The 22,679-nt window shown below is 41.8% G+C and overlaps 2 protein-coding genes and 1 long non-coding RNA gene across 3 annotated transcripts; 1 reads left to right on the forward strand and 2 right to left on the reverse strand.

Annotated features, from left to right (window-relative positions):
* Positions 1–5,205: 5,205 nt before the first annotated feature.
* LOC146510607 (odorant receptor 131-2-like) lies at positions 5,206–6,845 on the reverse strand. Its single transcript, XM_085175269.1, has one exon. It carries the CDS (start codon positions 6,234–6,236, stop codon positions 5,271–5,273), a length of 966 nt encoding a protein of 321 aa, XP_085031395.1. The 5' UTR covers positions 6,237–6,845; the 3' UTR covers positions 5,206–5,270.
* A 7,483-nt stretch (positions 6,846–14,328) lies between these two features.
* Positions 14,329–16,050, reverse strand: LOC146510608 (odorant receptor 131-2-like). Its single transcript, XM_085175503.1, has one exon. The coding sequence runs from the start codon at positions 15,447–15,449 to the stop codon at positions 14,484–14,486; it is 966 nt and encodes a 321-aa protein (XP_085031629.1). The 5' UTR covers positions 15,450–16,050; the 3' UTR covers positions 14,329–14,483.
* Positions 16,051–17,078: 1,028 nt separating this feature from the next.
* Positions 17,079–19,008, forward strand: LOC146510609 (uncharacterized). The gene is made up of 2 exons (XR_014876382.1): positions 17,079–17,651; positions 18,098–19,008. It is a non-coding gene; the product is annotated as an uncharacterized LOC146510609 (long non-coding RNA).
* The last annotated feature ends 3,671 nt before the right edge of the window (positions 19,009–22,679 follow it).

The following is a 22,679-nucleotide window of genomic DNA, read 5'->3' on the forward strand; positions in this document are numbered from 1 at the left end:
CTTCATATCACCACCCCTGCGTGCACACAGCCTTCACATAACAGTTATAAACACCAATATTAACAAAAGAAAGGAACAAGTATGGAGAGTAAGAGTTTTGAGTAAAACTTTGATTCCTACTAAACTTTCCAAATAATTATGTTTTTTTCCTTCTGTAAACTTTGTTTTGAGCTTGATGAAATACTCAGAGGTATAAAAGTCCCCTGATTAGTCATTTAAGCACATTAATTATTTAATTGCTTTTTTAAGGTTGGCAGTAAATAATGGTGTAATAACGCCTCCTGTTGGCATCATTAAGCTTAATGAAGTGAGTGTTGTGTGTATCCCTGTAGGGACAAAGTGTAAGTTTAACAAGCACAAACAAGTATGAATGGAGAAAACTTTAGTCTTCACTGCTTTTCCTGAAGACTTTGCCTACATGTTAAAGATCTGAACTTGTTAACAATAATAAATAATTTGAAGTAAATAATTAAATGTTAAAGATCTTAATTTATAATACAGTTTGCCAGAAAATGAAAAGCTTGGATACTTACAGTATATTTTATTATTAAGTAATGTATAGTGTAGTTTTCTATAAAACACCTTAAAGTTAAATACTGCACAAGTTCAAGCGACACAGCAGTTAAAGTGCCTAAAATTAATATGAATGCACATTATGACTATGATACCATAAGACTCATATGTGACACTCTAGCCAAAGTAATTGTTTTCTAAAATGCATCCACCACAATAGTTTAAGATCTGGGTTAGAGAAATCCTCCTTCAGTGCAATGTGGCTGTGGTGGCACCATCATTGAGCCAAAAAACTAAGCAGTATGACAGTAACCATGTAGTGACTGTCGGCAGTGATGCTCACGTAATCCTTCTTGTCTGCTACAGAATTTACAGAAAGTCATACATCATATTATTTTTGCCTGCCTTGACATGTTCTTTGTTCAGAGCGCTCTTAAAAGGCTTCTGACAACTACGAATGTCCTTACCTGATTTTAAGGGACATCAAGAAAAATGAACATAATACTACAGTGTTTGTCTCTTCAATTTCATGTTGATTTTAAAGTCCTATTAAAGACTAATCTGGCTTATAATGAAGCATTAAATACCCTTGCTCCATTAAGCACTGGTCACTGAGCTCCATGAATGGGGCGGGCGAGCGAGCGAGTGACAGACAGACAGACAGACAGACAGACAGATAGATAGATAGTGTAATAAAAAATGTTTATAAATACGTACAGTGCAAGTGTCCATGAATGTTAACAGCACAGTTAACAATCAGGGTGAAGGTAGGGCATGTTTGACAACCTGTGGGTAGAAGCTCCAACTACTGACCAATAACCTGCCTCAGTACTACATGGAAGCTCCTGTCAGGCATCATATCGGCTAAGATGAACAGGCACATGGGTCAATACATGAGCGGCGCACAGAAAGGGATGGGCAGGAATACCAGAGGCGCAAAACACCAGCTACTGGCAGACCAAGCGGTCAGTCGAGACTGCAAGACCAGACTGACCAACCTGTGCACTGCCTGGATTGATTACAAGAAGGCCTTTGACTCAATGCCCCACACATGGATCCTGGAATGCCTAGAACTATATAAGAGCAACAGGACCCTGAGAGCCTTCATCAGGAACTCAATGGGGATGTGGCGTACAACACTAGAGGCCAACTCCAAGCCCATAGCACAAGTTGCCATCAAGTGCGGGATCTACCAAGGAGATGCTCTGTCCCCACTGCTGTTCTGCATAGGCCTGAACCCCCTCAGTGAGATCATTAACAAGACTGGCTACGGATACCGACTACGGAACGGAGCAGTTGTCAGCCACCTCCTGTACATGGATGACATCAAGCTGTATGCCAAGAGTGAACGAGACATCGATTCACTGATCCACACTACCAGGCTATACAGCAATGACATTGGAATGTCGTTCGGACTGGAGAAGTGTAGTCGGATGGTAACAAAGAGAGGGAAGGTAGTCAGAACTGAGGGGATTGAACTACCAGAAGGCAACATTGCAGACATAGAGGACAGTTACAAGTACCTGGGGATCCTGCAGGCGAATGGGAACCATGAAGAGGCCGCTAGGAAAGCTGCAACCACCAAGTACCTGCAGAGGGTCAGGCAAGTCCTGAGGAGTCAGCTGAACGGTAAGAACAAGATCCGGGCCATCAACACCTACGCCCTGCCCGTGATCGGGTACCCTGCTGGGGTAATAGGCTGGCCAAAGGAGGAGATAGAAGCCACTGACATCAAGACAAGAAAGCTCCTTACCATGCATGGAGGGTTTCACCCCAAGTCCAGCACCCTGAGGCTGTACGCTAAGCAGAAGAAAGGGGGTCGGGGACTGGTGAGTGTCAGCACCACAGTCCAGCATGAGACAACGAACATCCACGAATACATCACAAAGATGGCCCCAACTGACAGCGTGCTCAGTGAATACCTCAGGCAGCAGAAACCCAAGAAAGAGGAGGGAGACGAGGAACCATCATGGAAGGACAGGCCCCTACACAGTATGTACCACCGGCAGATAGAGGAGGTGGCTGATATCCAGAAATCCTACCAATGGCTGGACAAAGCTGGACTGAAAGACAGCACAGAGGCACTAATCATGGCAGCACAGGAACAAGCTCTGAGTACAAGATCCATTGAGGCTGGGGTCTATCACACCAGGCAAGACCCCAGGTGCAGGCTGTGTAAAGATGCCCCAGAGACAATCCAGCACATAACAGCAGGGTGCAAGATGCTAGCAGGCAGGGCATACATGGAACGCCATAACCAAGTGGCCGGCATAGTGTACAGGAACATCTGTGCCGAGTATAACCTGGAAGTCCCGAGGTCAAAATGGGAGACGCCCCCAAGGGTGGTGGAGAATGACCGAGCTAAGATCCTGTGGGACTTCCGGATACAGACGAACAAAATGGTGGTGGCTAACCAACCGGACATAGTGGTGGTAGACAAACAGAAGAAGACGGCCGTAGTGATCGATGTAGCGGTTCCCAATGACAGCAATATCAGAAAGAAGGAACACGAGAAGCTGGAGAAATACCAAGGGCTCAGAGAAGATCTCGAGAAGATGTGGAGGGTGAAGGTAACGGTGGTCCCCGTGGTAATCGGAGCACTAGGTGCGGTGACTCCCAAGCTAGGCGAGTGGCTCCAGCAGATCCCGGGAACAACATCAGAGATCTCTGTCCAGAAGAGCACAGTCCTGGGAACAGCTAAGATACTGCGCAGGACCCTCAAGCTCCCAGGCCTCTGGTAGAGGAACCGAGCTTGAAGGATTGACCGCCCGCAGGGGCGAGCGGGGAATTTATATATATATATATATATATGTGTGTGTGTGTGTGTGTGTGTGTGTGTGTGTTAATAATGTCTGTTTAAACACTTTCCTGTGATTTTTTCCATGTTGGCTTGAAAATTAGTATCTCCCTCTGTTGGTATTGCAGCTTACTGTAGCTTCCACATGTGTTTACTTTTCATGTTTTGGAGAGGTAAAGCATGAAATGGACATGGTGAACAGGCGTGTCAATTACATCCTTTGTCATGATATCTGGTTGCATATCAGCTCAAGTGTGTGAATGATGTTGTTAATTAATCATAGTACCCTTGAGTTAACTTACAACACAAAGACACCCCCACCCCCCACCAAAAACGCAGAAGTCTCCCAATCATCATGTCCACAGATGATCCTGTCACCTGAAAAAATTCAAAACAAAAGTGACGAAAAGGAAAGTTTAAGTTTTAATATGTGCATGGATCCAAACCGAAAACTGCATGTGTTGACAGTGTTGTGTTTTTAGTCTTTTTTGGCTGTGGGTGGCTTTACTTTTTTTGGTATTAATGATAAATAGACAATGGCAAAGAAGCAAGAGTTGGTTGTACCTTTACATTTTTTTTAACTGTAGAAAATATATTAGTTGAAAAAATATAAATCAGTTTTTGTCTCTATCCACTATTTTTTCCTCTCTTGGATTTCATCATCAACATCAGCAGTTTCTTTATTTTTTACTGTGTCTTTGCTCCTGTTTTCTTAATTAACCACTGCCATTGTCCTAATGTGCTAAGTCTAAATGTTGTTGTGGCATTGTTGTTTTTCAGTGGCTGAAACCACTCAGAGGTACCGCAGAGAGAAAGCTCCCATCTAACAAAGTCTCCTGATAACTCATTTAATTACATTAAATATTCAGAACCTAACTAATTAATGCTTTTAGTAAATATTGACATGATTAATGAATCCCATGGATATTGATTAGCAGTCTTCGTGGGGAGCAGATGATGTGCATCCCAGCAGAGACAAATTATGGGAAAGTTAACAAGAAGTCAAAGGCAAATCGAGAAAAGTTCACTTCAGTGTCCTTAATGGATCCCATGGGCGTTGATTTACTAGTGCGTCAAATCTGAGTGATCCAACTAGTTGACTACTACTGGGCCTTTTAAGTATGCTCAATAGAAAAAACTCATAAACAGTTACATAGAAATTTAAAACGGTATAAAAACAAGAGGAAAACCCTTATTCTCAGATTTATTTGACAGGTAAACTGCACAACTACTTATATCTCATATTAGATATATAAAAATAGCTCCATGCTGAAGTATATTAACATGCAACAGCTAACATCTGAGAAATTTGGTGCATATGTGTTGATTATTTGTTGAACAGTGCCAACCAAAAATGCTTCAATTCACCAGGCCTTTTACCTCCACTTGATTAAATCCATGGCTGCAACATAAAAATTCTAATTTATTGATTAAGATAGACCTTCTAAGTTGCAAACTTTCTTTTTTGGGGTTGTGTTGAATTAATAATGTTGGTAATTACATTAAATTCATTTTATATGTAATTTCAAATTAAATCCCAATGTCAGTGGGCTCAAAATAAAACTCAAGTTGTAATTACTTAAAGAAATTGAATAGATAACTTATTTTATTTCCACTGTAACTTCTGATTTCAAGTTCCCTCCCCTACCCAGTTAACTAACCCGGGCAAATTCACATATGGTGCATTGCATGGTGGACTTGCAAGCTTTTGTAAAAGACATTTCGAGGTAAATAACATTTCATTTGCAATAACAGTTCTAACAAAGCAAAGCATTTGTGCTAGTCACTTGTACTGGATGATGTGATGCTCATATAGTTAACATAATTTTGATCATAGGCTGATTTTGTTTTTCTTTTTACCAAAATTAGACGCCTTTAAGCTGTGAATAGTTTTGTCAGAGGATGACCTAGACCTTTTCTTTTGAACAACATATACAGTATTATTCAAAATTACATTAATTTAATGTTTGAGTAATTTTATACTGTTGGGCAGTTTTACTCGACAGCACAGATGGTACATGAGGATGCCTCTGATCATTTGGTCTCTAATGCCATAGATAAGTGGGCTCAAACATCTGGGGGAAAGGATCATAGACACATAAAGTATACTCCGGATGCGTAAAATTGTTACTCTGTCAAGGACTTTTGAGATCTCTGTAACCAAAGGGTCATGAATAGTTGAGGACAGACTGAGGCCTAACTGTATCAGGTGCAGCAGCAGTGTGCTACGAACCTTATGGGCTGAAGCTTTATCTGTGGAGGCCGATCTGGCTGCTATCATAACACCAATATAGGAGCAAGTAACTGAAACACCAGCAGATACAAAAATAACCCCAGTGTAAGCTTTGTCATAATGATCAGACATGGGGCCAAGCAACAAAGGAGTGTTAGAGCAAAAGTCTTTCATTTGGAGACTCTCTAAATCTTCAAAAAGAAAATTTAACAGCAAAATCAGTCGAATAAAAACATTTAATGAACTGACGGCCCAAACTATGATGATCGCTAGTGCTGTGTTCCTGATGGTGATGATGCTAGCATGCCTTAGAGGATAGCACACAGCTACATATCTCTCCAGAGACATCACCACCAGTGTGAGAGGAGAGATCCCAGTTGTGAGATTGGCAAGCATGACAAGAAAGCCACAAACAGGATATGTCAGTGTGATTCTAAAAGCAGATAGTAAGTACAATAACTGACTCAGGACCATCTGTATGGTGTCTGCAAAGAGTAAATTATAAAGAAGAACATAACAGGCTGTCTCACGAAACACTGCTTTACTCCTCAAGATGTGTAGCATGGTCCCATTGATGAAGAGCAACACACAGCAAGATGTTGTAATTGGAGCAGAAAATAACAAGACTTCCAGTATCCCTCGGTACTGCAGTCCAACAGTGAAGTTAGTCTTAGATGGAGTGATGTAGGACATGTTAGACACACATTTACATGACTGTCCTAAAGATCTGACCAAGGATTTTATCTAGACATGTAGTCATTCTCAACTAAAAGTCAGTTAACACACAAAAACGTTTTTTTGTTGCAGCTATAACCCAAAGAAACAACAAGTTTTAAGTTCACATTCCAAAGAGAAAAGTTCTGCTTTGTCAGTGGTTAGCAGGTAACAAGCAGTGCTGGTTCCATCTGCTCAGGAGTCTTCTGCAGGATTTACCCACGTCCACATGCATTTTAAGAACTCAGTCCTCACACACCATTCACATGACAGCATCACATGTAAGTGTAGTAAGCCAATTAGACGGCAGTGAGTAATGTAATCCTTTTTCCAAAACTGTGATCTATCCTTTTCTCAATAGATATGATGACATTAAAAAACCTCAATTACCACCAATGTCTGTTACAAAAGCTACTCTCTATAACCGATAAAATAAATAAAATGTTGGCTGTAAACACAATCTCATCAGTCTCGATCTTACAGTATAAGTTTCTGATACTTCACAGAGTTGAGATGGTGATTCAAATGATAGTTGAGAGTCCAGGGTTCCTAGCATTACTGCAAACTGTGAAGAACGTGAGTATACATGACATTACTATTATTAGATGTTTTTTTTCTTTTATAAGTGTAGACATTCACTTTAAATTCAAAATAAATGCCATATGCAGTTTTATTTATTTATTGTGTGATTGCTATTTTGTTACATTTTATGGAATTTGTAGATTCATGCACAACAGCTGGAAGTTATAGTACAGTATTCACGGTGTTTCACTTGTTCCACATTGTATCCTGTTACCACCTTATCCCAAAGAGGATTAAATTCATTTTTTTCCACCTCAAAATTCAATACACAATACCCCATGAAAGCAAAGTAAAAAAATTGAAATGACCTATTTCTCAATTAAACAGGATACTGTTCGTCAGCTTTGGGTCATTTTTAGGGCCTTGAAATACTCTAGGAACAACAAGTAGGCCTGCAGCGTGAGAGTGAAGTGCTCTAATAGGGTGATATGGTACTTCAAGGTCATTAAGGGACATCAAGAAAAATGAACATAATACTTCAGTACTACAGTGTTTGCCTCTTTAATTTCATGTTGATTTTAAAGTCCTATTAAAGACTAATCTGGCTTACAATGAAGTATTAAATACCCTTGCTCCATTGTCCATTAAGCACTGGTCACTGAGCTCCATGAATGGGGCTCCACTAGATTCCTAATAGATAGATAGATAGATAGATAGATAGACACTGTAATAAAAAATGTTTATAAATAAGTACAGTGCAAGTGTCCATGAATGTTAACAGCACAGTTAACAATCAGGGTGGAGGTAGGGCATGTTTGACAACCTGTGGGTAGAAGCTTGGTAATATCTTGGCTAACAATGAAGCTCAGCAGGTTTTTTCCATCCTAAGTTGTGGAACAGTCTGCACACTGGGACCAAAACTTTGTTATTGTCTTTGTTTTTTACAACTTAGAACTTTTTTTATTGTAATTGTGCAGTTGCTTAAATTAGGTAGCAAGACCACAAAGGTGGAAAGTAAAGAAAACAATGTACAAAAAAGGAAAAACAACATGAAAACACTAAATATACAATACATGACGTTTTAAATCTCTTCATTTTTACCAATGGCAGCATCTTGCAGAGAAGAGGGAGTCTTGTCTTCTTTTTCTTTGTTCCTGTTTTAAAGTTTTTAACTGTTCCTTGGATTTTAAATATACATTTGTGTGAGGCACTTTGAAACTTTAAGAAGTGCTTTCAAATAAAGCTTTTTAATAATAAGTTGCCATTGAAGACTGAAAGCTGGGAGCCAGATATTGGGGATACTGGCAGTCCGCCGTGTCACAAGTTGCATTACCAGCAGGGAGAGACAATATGTTTTAAGCAAAATTGGTAGGGAGCACATTACATTCCAGGGTCCTTAATCGTCAGAATCATTGACTGTAGAAAACATGGACGCCGCAACCCCGCCTCCTACCATTGTGCAAAAATGAAGCCAAAATATCCCGCTTGTGGAGGCTGCCATCTTGCAAATTTGGAGCCAGAGTCTGCGCAGTAGTGACTTGAGGTGGAGCGACTGTGTAACACTCCCGCCCACACACCCGCTGGACGTGACCGCAAACACGCCCCCCTACACTTTTTACGTAGCCCGGCTGCTCGGGTTTTTTTTGCTGGTTTACCGCGACTGACGACTCGTTAAATTAAGGTAAATACAACCATGTCACTGTTATAAAAAGACACACAGCTTATCATCTTATAGTCCTAAAATCATTCTGTTGTTAATTCGTTCGCTAGATTAGCGGCTAGCATACGCACTGTGTTGGAGGCTTGTTGCTAGCTTGTTAGCGATGCTACACACCTGCTACTCTTAATAGTCTTCAACACTTATGTTTTTTTTATCCATTTTTAGACAGCGATGAGATCAGCTGCACACTCTACAGAGGCCCAGAGTTACTGTTAATATCAAAAATATAATGCTGTCCTTTTGAGATTTTAACATAAGACTGAGTGTAATGGATCTAAAACTGTTTAAATCTTCAGAGCCCTCTACATCCTGGTAACATGGAAACTTTAAAAACATCAGCAGAACGTTTCAGTAGTGTAGTCTAATTTGTTCTTTTCATTTAATAGAGTCCATATTATATCAACAGCTACATTCACCCTGGAGAGAAACGAGTGAGGGAGACCATCAGGACCAAGCTGGGTTTCCTGGGTCCAGAGGTTTGGAGAAACTTCTTCCCTTTCTTTCATCACAGCTGTCCTGTGCCATAAGTTCTGTTGACCCGCTGTAAGAGGCATCATTTAAGAAACACCGGGAAGACTGAAGCTCATGGCATTGATCAAGCAGGACTCATGATCTTCACCAGCAGCTCCCTCACAGGGAAATCTTCAGCACTCCTCCGTAGAACCGCCCCAGGAGATGGATAAACCCAGCATTTCATGAACACTGTGATGAGACCTTTGGTTTGTGTAATGTTATAAATACTCGGATACTCCCCAGAGGCTCCGGACTTTTACATAAAGATATTATATTCAGTCCTGTAGAAAGTTATATATTTAAAAATATGTGATCCTCTCACAATTACATGAGTGATTAATCCTTTTGTTTTTTGTCTTTAACTTTATCAATAAAACAGCTGCAGCCTTCACTACAGCACGTGTGGTACTTTAACCTTTATACTGTTTTCATCAGTTCATTTTGCAGTTAACATGTGAACATGTTGGATGATCTGTCTGCTGTCACTCGATGGGGCTGAGGTCTGAATCTGAGGGCAGCTCCTGTAATCACAAAGACAACAGAACCATCAAACTCAGATATAAATTGTATCCCTCAAAATTGAAATAAAGCTGATTCTTCTGTCCTCACACACTCAGGATCTGAAGTTCTTCTCTTACATTTTTTCAGTATCACAGTACACTACAGTACTTTAATCCATAGTTCCTGATTAATGAGGAGTTATTGAAGTACAAGCTTTTAAAAAAAATTGTTACTGTCTTTACAGATGTGGCAAGAGACTGAAAACATGCTGTTGTTTGCACATATTTAATATTCAGCTCTGCACAGGAGCTGAAGCAGGGTGCAGCCTGTTGCTTTTACAGTATAATACTTGTAATAAAAGTTCAGTAACAGTAATTAGTGACTGAGCAGCCTGGGGCGTTTCTCTTGATTTCTTTAGTAAATTCATTCACCTGCACAGCTAAACGAACCCTGACAGCCGAGTGCTCATTTTAGCTAGCTAGGTCTCAGGACCGAGCTAAGGACGGTAGTTACGGATTAGCTTACAAACACGTTTAACTTACCGAAACAGTGCAGCGGGGCCTCGGGTCCTGCTGTCGGGTAGTCCAGTTTACTGAAGAACACCTCAGGCTGTCAGGTTAAAACACTCGGTCGTGTTTTCGTAGCGTAAACGCTGGGTGTCCTCTCAGGGCCTACGCTCTATCTGCTATTTCAGAATCAATTAAGCTAGGGGGCTAACACACACACAGACGTATATGTATATATACTGTATATTTATATATGTGTATATGTATATATGTGTATATGAGTGTGTATATATATATATATATATATATATATATACATACATATACATATATATATATATATATATATACATAATGAACCAGCTGCTAGAACAGTCCTGATCCTCAAGGACCCTAAGAAGGGACCGGTCCCCTTCAACTACCGACCAAGGACCTGTCTCAGCACCACATGGAAGCTCCTGTCAGGCATCATAGCAGCTAAGATGAACAAGCACATGGGTCAATACATGAGCGACGCACAGAAAGGGATGGGCAAGAATACCAGAGGCGCAAAACACCAGCTACTGGCAGACCAAGCAGTCAGCCGAGACTGCAAGACCAGACTGACCAACCTGTGCACTGCCTGGATTGATTACAAGAAGGCCTATGACTCAATGCCCCACACCTGGATACTGGAATGCCTAGAACTATACAAGATCAACAGGACCCTGAGAGCCTTCATCAGGAACTCAATGGGGATGTGGCGTACAACACTAGAGGCCAACTCCAAGCCCATAGCACAAGTCGCCATCAAGATGTACCAAGGAGATGCTCTGTCCCCACTGCTGTTCTGCATAGGCCTGAACCCCCTCAGTGAGATCATTAACAAGACTGGCTACGGATACGACTACGGATACCGACTACGGAACGGAGCAGTTGTCAGCCACCTCCTGTACATGGATGACATCAAGCTGTATGCCAAGAGTGAACGAGACATCGATTCACTGATCCACACTACCAGGATATACAGCAATGACATTGGAATGTCGTTCGGACTGGAGAAGTGTAGTAGGATGATAACAAAGAGAGGGAAGGTAGTCAGAACTGAGGGGATTGAACTACCAGAAGGCAACATTGCAGACATAGAGGACAGTTACAAGTACCTGGGGATCCTGCAGGCGAATGGGAACCATGAAGAGGCCGCTAGAAAAGCTGCAACCACCAAGTACCTGCAGAGGGTCAGGCAAGTCCTGAGGAGTCAGCTGAATGGTAAGAACAAGATCCGGGCCATCAACACCTACGCCCTGCCCGTGATCAGGTACCCTGCTGGGGTAATAGGCTGGCCAAAGGAGGAGATAGAAGCCACTGACATAAAGACAAGAAAGCTCCTTACCATGCATGGAGGGTTTCACCCCAAGTCCAGCACCCTGAGGCTGTACGCTAAGCGGAAGGAAGGGGGCCGGGGACTGGTGAGTGTCAGCACCATAGTCCAGCATGAGACAACGAACATCCACGAATACATCACAAAGATGGCCCCAACTGACAGCATGCTCAGTGAATACCTCAGGCAGCAGAAACCCAAGAAAGAGGAGGGAGACGAGGAACCATCATGGAAGGACAGGCCCCTGCACGGTATGTACCACCGGCAGATAGAGGAGGTGGCTGATATCCAGAAATCCTACCAGTGGCTGGACAAAGCTGGACTGAAAGACAGCACAGAGGCACTAATCATGGCAGCACAAGAACAAGCTCTGAGTACAAGATCCATTGAGGCTGGGGTCTATCACACCAGGCAAGACCCCAGGTGCAGGATGTGTAAAGATGCCCCAGAGACAATCCAGCACATAACAGCAGGGTGCAAGATGCTAGCAGGCAGGGCATACATGGAACACTGTAACCAAGTGGCCGGCATAGTGTACAGGAACATCTGTGCTGAGTATAACCTGGAAGTCCTGAGGTCAAAATGGGAGACGCCCCCAAGGGTGGTGGAGAATGACCGAGCTAAGATCCTGTGGGACTTCCGGATACAGACGGACAAAATGGTGGTGGCTAACCAACCGGACATAGTGGTGGTAGACAAACAGAAGAAGACGGCCGTAGTGATCGATGTAGCGGTTCCGAATGACAGCAACATCAGAAAGAAGGAATACGAGAAGCTGGAGAAATACCAAGGGCTCAGAGAAGATCTCGAGAAGATGTGGAGGGTGAAGGTAACGGTGGTCCCCGTGGTAATCGGAGCACTATGTGCAGTGACTCCCAAACTAGGCGAGTGGCTGCAGCAGATCCCGGGAACAACATCAGAGATCTCTGTCCAGAAGAGCACAGTCCTGGGAACAGCTAAGATACTGCGCAGGACCCTCAAGCTCCCAGGCCTCTGGTAGAGGAACCGAGCTTGAAGGATTGACCGCCCGCAGGGGCGAGCGGGGAATTTATTTATATATATATATATATGTGTGTGTGTGTGTGTGTGTGTGTGTTAATAATGTCTGTTTAAACACTTTCCTGTGATTATTTCCATGTTGGCTTGAAAATTAGTATCTCCCTCTGTTGGTGTTGCAGCTTACTGTAGCTTCCACATGTGTTTACTTTTCATGTTTTGGAGAGGTAAAGCATGAAATGGACATGGTGAACAGGCGTGTCAATTACATCCTTTGTCATGATATCTGGTTGCATATCAGCTCAAGTGTGTGAATGATGTTGTTAATTAATCATAGTACCCTTGAGTTAACTTACAACACAAAGACACCCCCACCCCCCACCAAAAATGCAGAAGTCTCCCAATCATCATGTCCACAGATGATCCTGTCACCTGAAAAAATTCAAAACAAAAGTGACGAAAAGGAAAGTTTAAGTTTTAATATGTGCATGGATCCAAACCGAAAACTGCATGTGTTGACAGTATTGTGTTTTTAGTCTTTTTTGGCTGTGGGTGGCTTTACTTTTTTTGGTATTAATGATGAATAGATAATGGCAAAGAAGCAAGAGTTGGTTGTACCTTTACATTTTTTTTAACTGTAGAAAATATATTGGAAGAAAAAATATAAATCAGTTTTTGTCTCTATCCACAATTTTTTCCTCTCTTGGATTTCATCATCAACATCAGCAGCTTTTACTGTGTCTTTGCTCCTGTTTTCTTAATTAACCACTGCCATTGTCCTAATGTGCTAAGTCTAAATGTTGTTGTTGTGGCATTGTTGTTTTTCAGTGGCTGAAACCACTCAGAGGTACCGCAGAGAGAAAGCTCCCATCTAACAAAGTCTCCTGATAACTCATTTAATTACATTAAATATTCAGAACCTAACTAATTAATGCTTTTAGTAAATATTGACATGATTAATGAATCCCATGGAAATTGATTAGCAGTCTTCGTGGGGAGCAGATGATGTGCATCCCAGCAGAGACAAATTATGGGAAAGTTAACAAGAAGTCAAAGGCAAATCGAGAAAAGTTCACTTCAGTGTCCTTAATGGATCCCATGGGCGTTGATTTACTAGTGCGTCAAATCTGAGTGATCCAACTTGTTGACTACTACTGGGCCTTTTAAGTATGCTCAATAGAAAAAGCTCATAAACAGTTACATAGAAATTTAAAACCGTATAAAAACAAGAGGAAAACCCTTATTCTCAGATTTATTTGACAGGTAAACTGCACAACTACTTATATCTCATATTAGATATATAAAAATAGCTCCATGCTGAAGTATATTAACATGCAACAGCTAACATCTGAGAAATTTGGTGCATATGTGTTGATTATTTGTTGAACAGTGCCAACCAAAAATGCTTCAATACACTCTAAAAAGTAATTCACCAGGCCTTTTACCTCCACTTGATTAAATCCATGGCTGCAACAAAAAAATTCTAATTTATTGATTAAGATAGACCTTCTAAGTTGCAAACTTTCTTTTTTTGGGGTTGTGTTGAATTAATAATGTTGGTAATTACATTAAATTCATTTTATATGTAATTTCAAATTAAATCCCAATGTTAGTGGGCTCAAAATAAAACTCAAGTTGTAATTACTTAAAGAAATTGAATAGATAACTTATTTTATTTCCACTGTAACTTCTGATTTTGTAAAAGACATTTCGAGGTAAATAACATTTAATTTACAATAACAGTTCTAACAAAGCAAAGCATTTGTGCTAGTCACTTGTACTGGATGATGTGAAGCTCATACAGTTATGGAAATATTTTGCGCTACCACATGTAGCTAATGCTAGCCATTCTAAACGTTAGCAAAGGAAAGGATAAGAGTTATAAAGTTTCATTTGACAAAAGTCGTCAGCTAAAGAGTGCAACTGTGGCTAAGAAACGCGTGGTTAAAGTTTTGCTACACAATGCAATCTAATTTTGATCATAGGCTGATTTTGTTTTTCTTTTTACCAAAATTAGACACCTTTAAGCTGTGAATAGTTTTGTCAGAGGATGACCTAGACCTTTTCTTTAGAACAACATATACAGTATTATTCAAAATTACATTAATTTAATGTTTGAGTAATTTTATACTGTTGGGCAGTTTTACTCGACAGCACAGATGGTACATGAGGATGCCTCTGATCATTTGGTCTCTAATGCCATAGATAAGTGGGCTCAAACATCTGGGGAAAAGGACCATACACACATAAAGTATACTCCAGATGCGTAAAAATGTTACTCTGTCAAGGACTATTGAGATCTCTGTAACCAAAGGGTCATGAATAGTTGAGGACAGACTGAGGCCTAACTGTATCAGGTGCAGCAGCAGTGTGCTACGAACCTTACGGGCTGAAGCTTTATCTGTGGAGGCCGACCTGGCTGCTATCATAACACCAATATAGGAGCAAGTAACTGCAACACCAGCAAATACAAAAATAACCCCAGTGTAAGCTTTGTCATAATTATCAGACATGGGGCCAAGCAACAAAGCAGCTTTAGAGCAAAAGTCTTTAATTTGGAGACTCTCTAAATCTTCAAATTGAAAATTTAACAGCAAAATCAGTTGAATAAAAACATTTAGTGAGCTGACGGCCCAAACTGTGATGATCGCTAGTGCTGTGTTCCCGATGGTGATGATGCTAGCATGCCTTAGAGGGTAGCACACAGCTACATATCTCTCCAGAGACATCACCACCAGTGTGAGAGGAGAGATCCCAGTTGTGAGATTGGCAAGCATGACAAGAAAGCCACAAACAGGATATGTCAGTCTGATTCTACAAGCAGATAGTAAGTACAATAACTGACCCAGGACCATCTGTATGGTGTCTGCAAAAAGTAAATTATAAAGAAGAACATAACAGGCTGTCTCACAAAACACTGCTTTACTCCTCAAGATGTGTAGCATGGTCCCATTGATGAAGAGCAACACACAGCAACATGTTGTAATTGGAGCAGAAAATAACAAGACTTCCAGTATCCCTCGGTACTGCAGTCCAACAGTGAAGTTAGTCTTAGATGGAGAGATGTAGGACATGTTAGACACACATTTACATGACTGTGCTAAAGATCTGACCAAGGATTTTATCTAGACATGTAGTCATTCTCAACTAAAAGTCAGTTAACACACAAAAAAGTTTTTTTGTTGCAGCTATAACCCAAAGAAACAACAAGTTTTAAGTTCACATTCCAAAGAGAAAAGTTCTGCTTTGTCAGTGGTTAGCAGGTAACAAGCAGTGCTGGTTCCATCTGCTCAGGAGTCTTCTGCAGGATTTACCCACGTCCACATGCATTTTAAGAACTCAGTCCTCGCACACCATTCACATGACAGCATCACATGTAAGTGTAGTAAGCCAATTAGACGGCAGTGAGTAATGTAATCCTTTTTCCAAAACTGTGATCTATCCTTTTCTCAATAGATATGATGACATTAAAAAACCTCAATTACCACCAATGCCTGTTACAAACGCTACTCTCTATAACCGTTAAAATAAATAAAATGTTGGCTGTAAACACAATCTCATCAGTCTCGATCTTACAGTATAAGTTTCTGATACTTCACAGAGTTGAGATGGTGATTCAAATGATAGTTGAGAGTCCAGGGTTCCTAGCATTACTGCAAACTGTGAAGAACGTGAGTATACATGACATTATTATTATTAGATGTTTTTTTTTCTTTTATAAGTGTAGACATTCACTTTAAATTCAAAATAAATGCCATATGCAGTTTTGTTTATTTATTGTGTGATTGCTATTTTGTTACATTTTATGGAATTTGTAGATTCATGCACAACAGCTGGAAGTTATAGTACAGTATTCACGGTGTTTCACTTGTTCCACATTGTATCATGTTACCACCTTATCCCAAAGAGGATTAAATTCATTTTTTTCACCTCAAAATTCAATACACAATACCCCATGAAAGCAAAATTTCTCAATTAAACAGGATACGGTTCATTAGCTTTGGGTCATTTTAGGGCCTTGAAATACTCTAGGAACAACAAGTAGGCCTGCAGCGTGAGAGTGAAGTGCTCTAATAGGGTGATATGGTACTACAAGGTCATTAAGGGACATCAAGAAAAATGAACATAATACTTCAGTACTACTGTGTTTGCCTCTTCAGTTTCATGTTGATTTTAAAGTCCTATTAAAGACTAATCTGGCTTACAATGAAGCATTAAATACCCTTGCTCCATTGTCCATTAAGCACTGGTCACTGAGCTCCATGAATGGGGCTCCACTAGATTCCTAATAGATAGATAGATAGATAGATAGATAGACACTGTAATAAAAAATGTTTATAAATAAGTACAGTGCAAGTGTCCATGAATGTTAACAGCACAGTTAACAATCAGGGTGGAGGTAGGGCATGTTTGACAACCTGTGGGTAGAAGCTTGGTAATATCTTGGCTAACAATGAAGCTCAGCAGGTTTTTTCCATCCTAAGTTGTGGAACAGTCTGCACACTGGGACCAAAACTTTGTTATTGTCTTTGTTTTTTAAAACTTGGAACTTTTTTTTATTGTAATTGTGCAGTTGCTTAAATTAGGTAGCAAGACCACAAAGGTGGAAAGTAAAGAAAACAATATACAAAAAAGGGAAAACAACATGAAAACACTAAATATATAATACATGACGTTTTAAATATCTTCATCTTTATCAATGGCAGCATCTTGCAGAGAAGAGGGAGTCTTGTCTTGTTTCTCTTTGTTCCTGTTTTCAAGTTTTTAACTGTTCCTTGGATTTTAAATATACATTTGTGTGAGGCACTTTGAAACTTTAAGAAGTGCTTTCAAATAAAGCTTTTTAATAATAAGTTGCCATTGAAGAATGAAAGCTGAGAGCCAGATATTGGGGATACTGGCAGTCCGCCGTGTCACAAGTTGCATTACCAGCAAGGAGAGACAATATGTTTTAAGCAAAATTGGTAGGGAGCACATTACATTCCAGGGTCCTTAATCGTCAGAATCATTGACTGTAGAAAACATGGATGACGCGACCCCGCCTCCTACCATTGTGCAAAAACGAAGCCAAAATATCCCGCTTGTGGAGGCTGCCATCTTGCAAATTTGGAGCCAGAGTCTGCGCAGTAGTGACTTGAGGTGAAGCGACTGTGTAACGCTCCCGCCCACACACCCGCTGGACGTGACCGCAAACACGCCCCCCTACACTTTTTACGTAGCCCGGCTTCTCGAGTTTTTTTGCTGGTTTACCGCGACTGACGACTCGTTTAATTAAGGTAAATACAACCATGTCACTGTTATAAAAAGACACACAGCTTATAATCTTATAGTTCTAAAATCATTCTGTTGTTAATTCGTTAGTTAGATTAGCCGCTAGCATACGCACTGTGTTGGAGGCTTGTTGCTAGCTAGTTAGCGATGCTTCACACCTGCTACTCTTAATAGTCTTCAACACTTATGTTTTTTTATCCATTTTTAGACAGCGATGAGATCAGCTGCACACTCTACAGAGGCCCAGAGTTACTGTTAATATCAAAAATATAATGCTGTCCTTTGAGATTTTAACATAAGACTGAGTGTAATGGATCTAAAACTGTTTAAATCTTCAGAGCCCTCTACAGCCTGGTAACATGGAGACTTTAAAAACATCAGCAGAACGTTTCAGTAGTGTAGTCTAATTTGTTCTTTTTATTTAATAATAGAGTCCATATTATATCAACAGCTACATTCACCCTGGAGAGAAACTAGTGAGGGAGACCATCAGGACCAAGCTGGGTTTCCTGGGTCCAGAGGTTTGGAGAAACTTCTTCCCTTTCTTTCATCACAGCTGTCCTGTGCCGTAAGTTCTGTTGACCCGCTGTAAGAGGCATCATTTAAGAAACACCAGGAAGACTGAAGCTCATGGCATTGATCAAGCAGGACTCATGATCTTCACCAGCAGCTCCCTCACAGGGAAATCTTCAGCACTCCTCCGTAGGCCCGCCCCAGGAGATGGATAAACCCAGCATTTCATGAACACTGTGATGAGACCTTTGGTTTGTGTAATGTTATAAATACTCAGATACTCCCCAGAGGCTCCGGACTTTTACATAAAGATATTATATTCAGTCCTGTAGAAAGTTATATATTTAAAAATATGTGATCCTCTCTGGTTACTCTGGTATGAATAACTCTGAATCACTTTATGGTAAATAACACACTGTGTGTAAAGAAACTGTGAAAGAATTCCAGATGACAAGTTTGTAGTTCAACATACAAGTGACGACCTTTGACCTTCATCAGGTTTTATTTAATTGTGTTAGAGAAAATCTCATATGCTCTTCATGCAGCTGAGTACATCAAGTGTTTAAAAAGGAAGCTGTGCAGGTCTGAGATCAGCAGCTTTGTGAAACACCAAACTGAGGTCCTGTTAATGCTGATATATAGTGACACAGTTACATGAGTGATTAATCCTTTTGTTTTTTTGTCTTTAACTTTATCAATAAAACAGCTGCAGCTTTCACTACAGCACGTGTGGTACTTTAACCTTTGCACTGTTTTCATCAGTTCATTTTGCAGTTAACATGTGAACATGTTGGATGATCTGTCTGCTGTCACTCGATGGGGCTGAGGTCTGAATCTGAGGGCAGCTCCTGTAATCACAAAGACAACAGAACCATCAAACTCAGATATAAATTTTATCCCTCAAAATTGAAATAAAGCTGATTCTTCTGTCCTCACACACTCAGGATCTGAAGTTCTTCTCTTACATTTTTTCAGTATCACAGTACACTACAGTACTTTAATCCATAGTTCCTGATTAATGAGGAGTTACTGAAGTACAAGCTTTTGAAAAAATTGTTACTGTCTTTACAGATGTGGCAAGAGACTGAAAACATGCTGTTGTTTGCACATATTTAATATTCAGCTCTGCACAGGAGCTGCAGCAGGGTGCAGCCTGTTGCTTTTACAGTATAATACTTGTGATAAAAGTTCAGTAACAGTAATTAGTGACTGAGCAGCCCGGAGCGTTTCTCTTGATTTCTTTAGTAAATTCATTCACCTGCACAGCTAAAAGAACCCTGACAGCCGAGTGCTCATTTTAGCTAGCTAGGTCTCAGGAGCTAGCTAAGGACGGTAGTTACGGAGTAGCTTACAAACACGTTTAACTTACCGAAAAAGTGCAGCGGGGCCTCGGGTCCTTCTGTCGGGTAGTCCAGTTTACCGAAGAACACCTCAGGCTGTCAGGTTAAAACACTCGGTCGTGTTTTCGTAGCGTAAACGCTGGGTGTCCTCTCAGAGCCTACGCTCTATCTGCTATTCGCGAACGAGATACACATGTTTCTCCGTGACTGCAGCTGTCAGTCAAAGCTCTTATGATGACGTTTCACCCCAATTTAACATCACCGCGGTAGGAGTTAGAATCAAACTTAAGGGAAAGGAGACCCCTTGAACATCAATCAGCGTGATGAGAACTATTGAAAACAAAAGAAAGAATCTTTGGAAAAAAATTATCTGAGGAGAATTAACTTATTTTAGTCTGACCCCAGTCCCATCCGCTAACATGGAGGAGGCGGGGTTTATGACCTATACTGCAGCCAGACACCAGGGGGTGATAGAGAGCTGTCGCGTCGTCCATGTTTTCTACAGTCAATGGTCAGAATCAATTAAGCTAGGGGGCTAACACACAAACACACGTATATGTATGTATATATTTATATATGTGTCTATACATATATATGTGTGTGTGTGTATATGAGTGTATATATATATATATATACACACATAATGAACCAGCTGCTAGTTGACGAGAGACACCCGGAATGGCTACCCGAAGGCCGGACAGTCCTGATCCTCAAGGATCCCCAGAAGGGAACGGTCCCCTCCAACTACCGACCAATGACCTGTCTCAGCACCACATGGAAACTCCGGTCAGGCATCATAGCAGCTAAGATGAACAGGCACATGGGTCAATACATGAGCGGCGCACAGAAAGGGATGGGCAAGAATACCAGAGATGCAAAACACCAGCTACTGGCAGACCAAGCAGTCAGCCAAGACTGCAGGACCAGACCAGACTGACCAAGCTGTGCACTTCCTGGAAGGCAGAAGAAGGCTTATAAAAAATTTTAAAAAAAAACCCCACTCAGAACGCCCCTGCGGGCGGTTTATCCTTCAAGCTCGGTTCCTCTACCAGAGGCCTGGGAGCTTGAAGGTCCTGCGCAGTATCTTAGCTGTTCCCAGGACTGCGCTCTTCTGGACAAAGATCTCCGATGTTGTTCCCGGGACCTGCTGGAGCCACTCGCCTAGCTTGGGAGTCACCGCACCTAGTGCTCCGATTACCACGGGGACCACCGTTACCTTCACCTTCCACATCCTCTCGAGCTCTTCTCTGAGCCCTTGGTATTTCTCCAGCTTCTCGTGTTCCTTCTTCCTGATATTGCTGTCATTCGGAACCGCTACATCGATCACTACAGTTGTCTTCTTCTGTTTGTCTACCACCACTATGTCCGGTTGGTTAGCCACCACCATTTTGTCCGTCTGTATCTGGAAGTCCCACAGGATCTTAGCTCGGTCATTCTCCACCACCCTTGGGGGCGTCTCCCATTTTGACCTTGGGACTTCCAGGTTATACTCGGCACAGATGTTCCTGTACACTATGCCGGCCACTTGGTTATGGCGTTCCATGTATGCCTTGCCTGCTAGCATCTTGCACCCTGCTGTTATGTGCTGGATTGTCTCTGGGGCATCTTTGCACATCCTGCACCTGGGGTCTTGCCTGGTGTGATAGACCCCAGCCTCTATGGATTTGTACTCAGAGCTTGTTCTTGTGCTGCCATGATTAGTGCCTCTGTGCTGTCTTTCAGTCCAGCTTTGTCCAGCCACTGGTAGGATTTCTGGATATCAGCCACCTCCTCTATCTGCCGGTGGTACATACTGTGTAGGGGCCTGTCCTTCCATGATGGTTCCTCGTCTCCCTCCTCTTTCTTGGGTTTCTGCTACCTGAGGTATTCACTGAGCACGCTGTCAGTTGGGGCCATCTTTGTGATGTATTCTTGGATGTTCGTTGTCTCATCCTGGACTGTGGTGCTGACACTCACCAGTCCCCGGCGCCCTTCCTTCCGCTTAGCGTAGAGCCTCAGGGTGCTGGACTTGGGGTGAAACCCTCCATGCATGGTAAGGAGCTTTCTTGTCTTTATGTCAGTGGCTTCTACTTTAAAGATTAGGCTTAAAACTTTCCTTTTTGCTAAAGCATATAGTTAGGGCTGGACCAGGTGACCCTGAATCCTCCCTTAGTTATGCTGCAATAGATGTAAGCTGCCGGGGGATTCCCATGATGCATTGAGTTTTTCCTTTCCAGTCACCTTTCTCACTCACTATGTATTAATAGACTTCTCTGCATTTAATCATATCTGTTATTAACCTCTGTCTCTCTTCCACAGCATGTCTTTTATCCTGTCTTCCTTCTCTCACCCCAACCGGTCGCAGCAGATGGCCGCCCCTCCCTGAGCCTGGTTCTGCTGGAGGTTTCTTCCTGTTAAAAGGGAGTTTTTCCTTCCCACTGTCGCCAAAGTGCTGCTCATAGGGGGTCATATGATTGTTTGGTTTTTCTCTGTATCTATGAAGCGCCTTGAGGCGACTTTTGTTGTGATTTGGCGCTATATAAATTGAATTGAATTGAATTGAATTGAATTCTATCTCCTCCTTTGGCCAGCCTATTACCCCTGCAGTGTACCTGATCACGGGCAGGGCGTAGGTGTTGATGGCCCGGATCTTGTTCTTACCATTCAGCTGACTCCTCAGGACTTGCCTGACCCTCTGCAGGTACTTGGTGGTTGCAGCTTTCCTAGCGGCCTCTTCATGGTTCCCATTCGCCTGCGGGATCCCCAGGTACTTGTAACTGTCCTCTATGTCTGCAATGTTGCCTTCTGGTAGTTCAATCCCCTCAGTTCTGACTACTTTCCCTCTCTTTGTTATCATCCGACTACACTTCTCCAGTCCGAACGACATTCCAATGTCATTGCTGTATATCCTGGTAGTGTGGATCAGTGAATCGATGTCTCGTTCACTCTTGGCATACAGCTTGATGTCATCCATGTACAGGAGGTGGCTGACAACTGCTCCGTTCTGTAGTCGGTATCCGTAGCCAGTCTTGTTAATGATCTCACTGAGGGGGTTCAGGCCTATGCAGAACAGCAGTGGGGACAGAGCATCTCCTTGGTAGATCCCGCACTTGATGGCAACTTGTGCTATGGGCTTGGAGTTGGCCTCTAGTGTTGTACGCCACATCCCCATTGAGTTCCTGATGAAGGCTCTTAGGGTCC

The sequence above is a fragment of the Neolamprologus multifasciatus genome, chromosome 10 (genome assembly GCF_963576455.1).
Source record: "Neolamprologus multifasciatus chromosome 10, fNeoMul1.2, whole genome shotgun sequence".
Classification (NCBI taxonomy): domain Eukaryota; kingdom Metazoa; phylum Chordata; class Actinopteri; order Cichliformes; family Cichlidae; genus Neolamprologus; species Neolamprologus multifasciatus.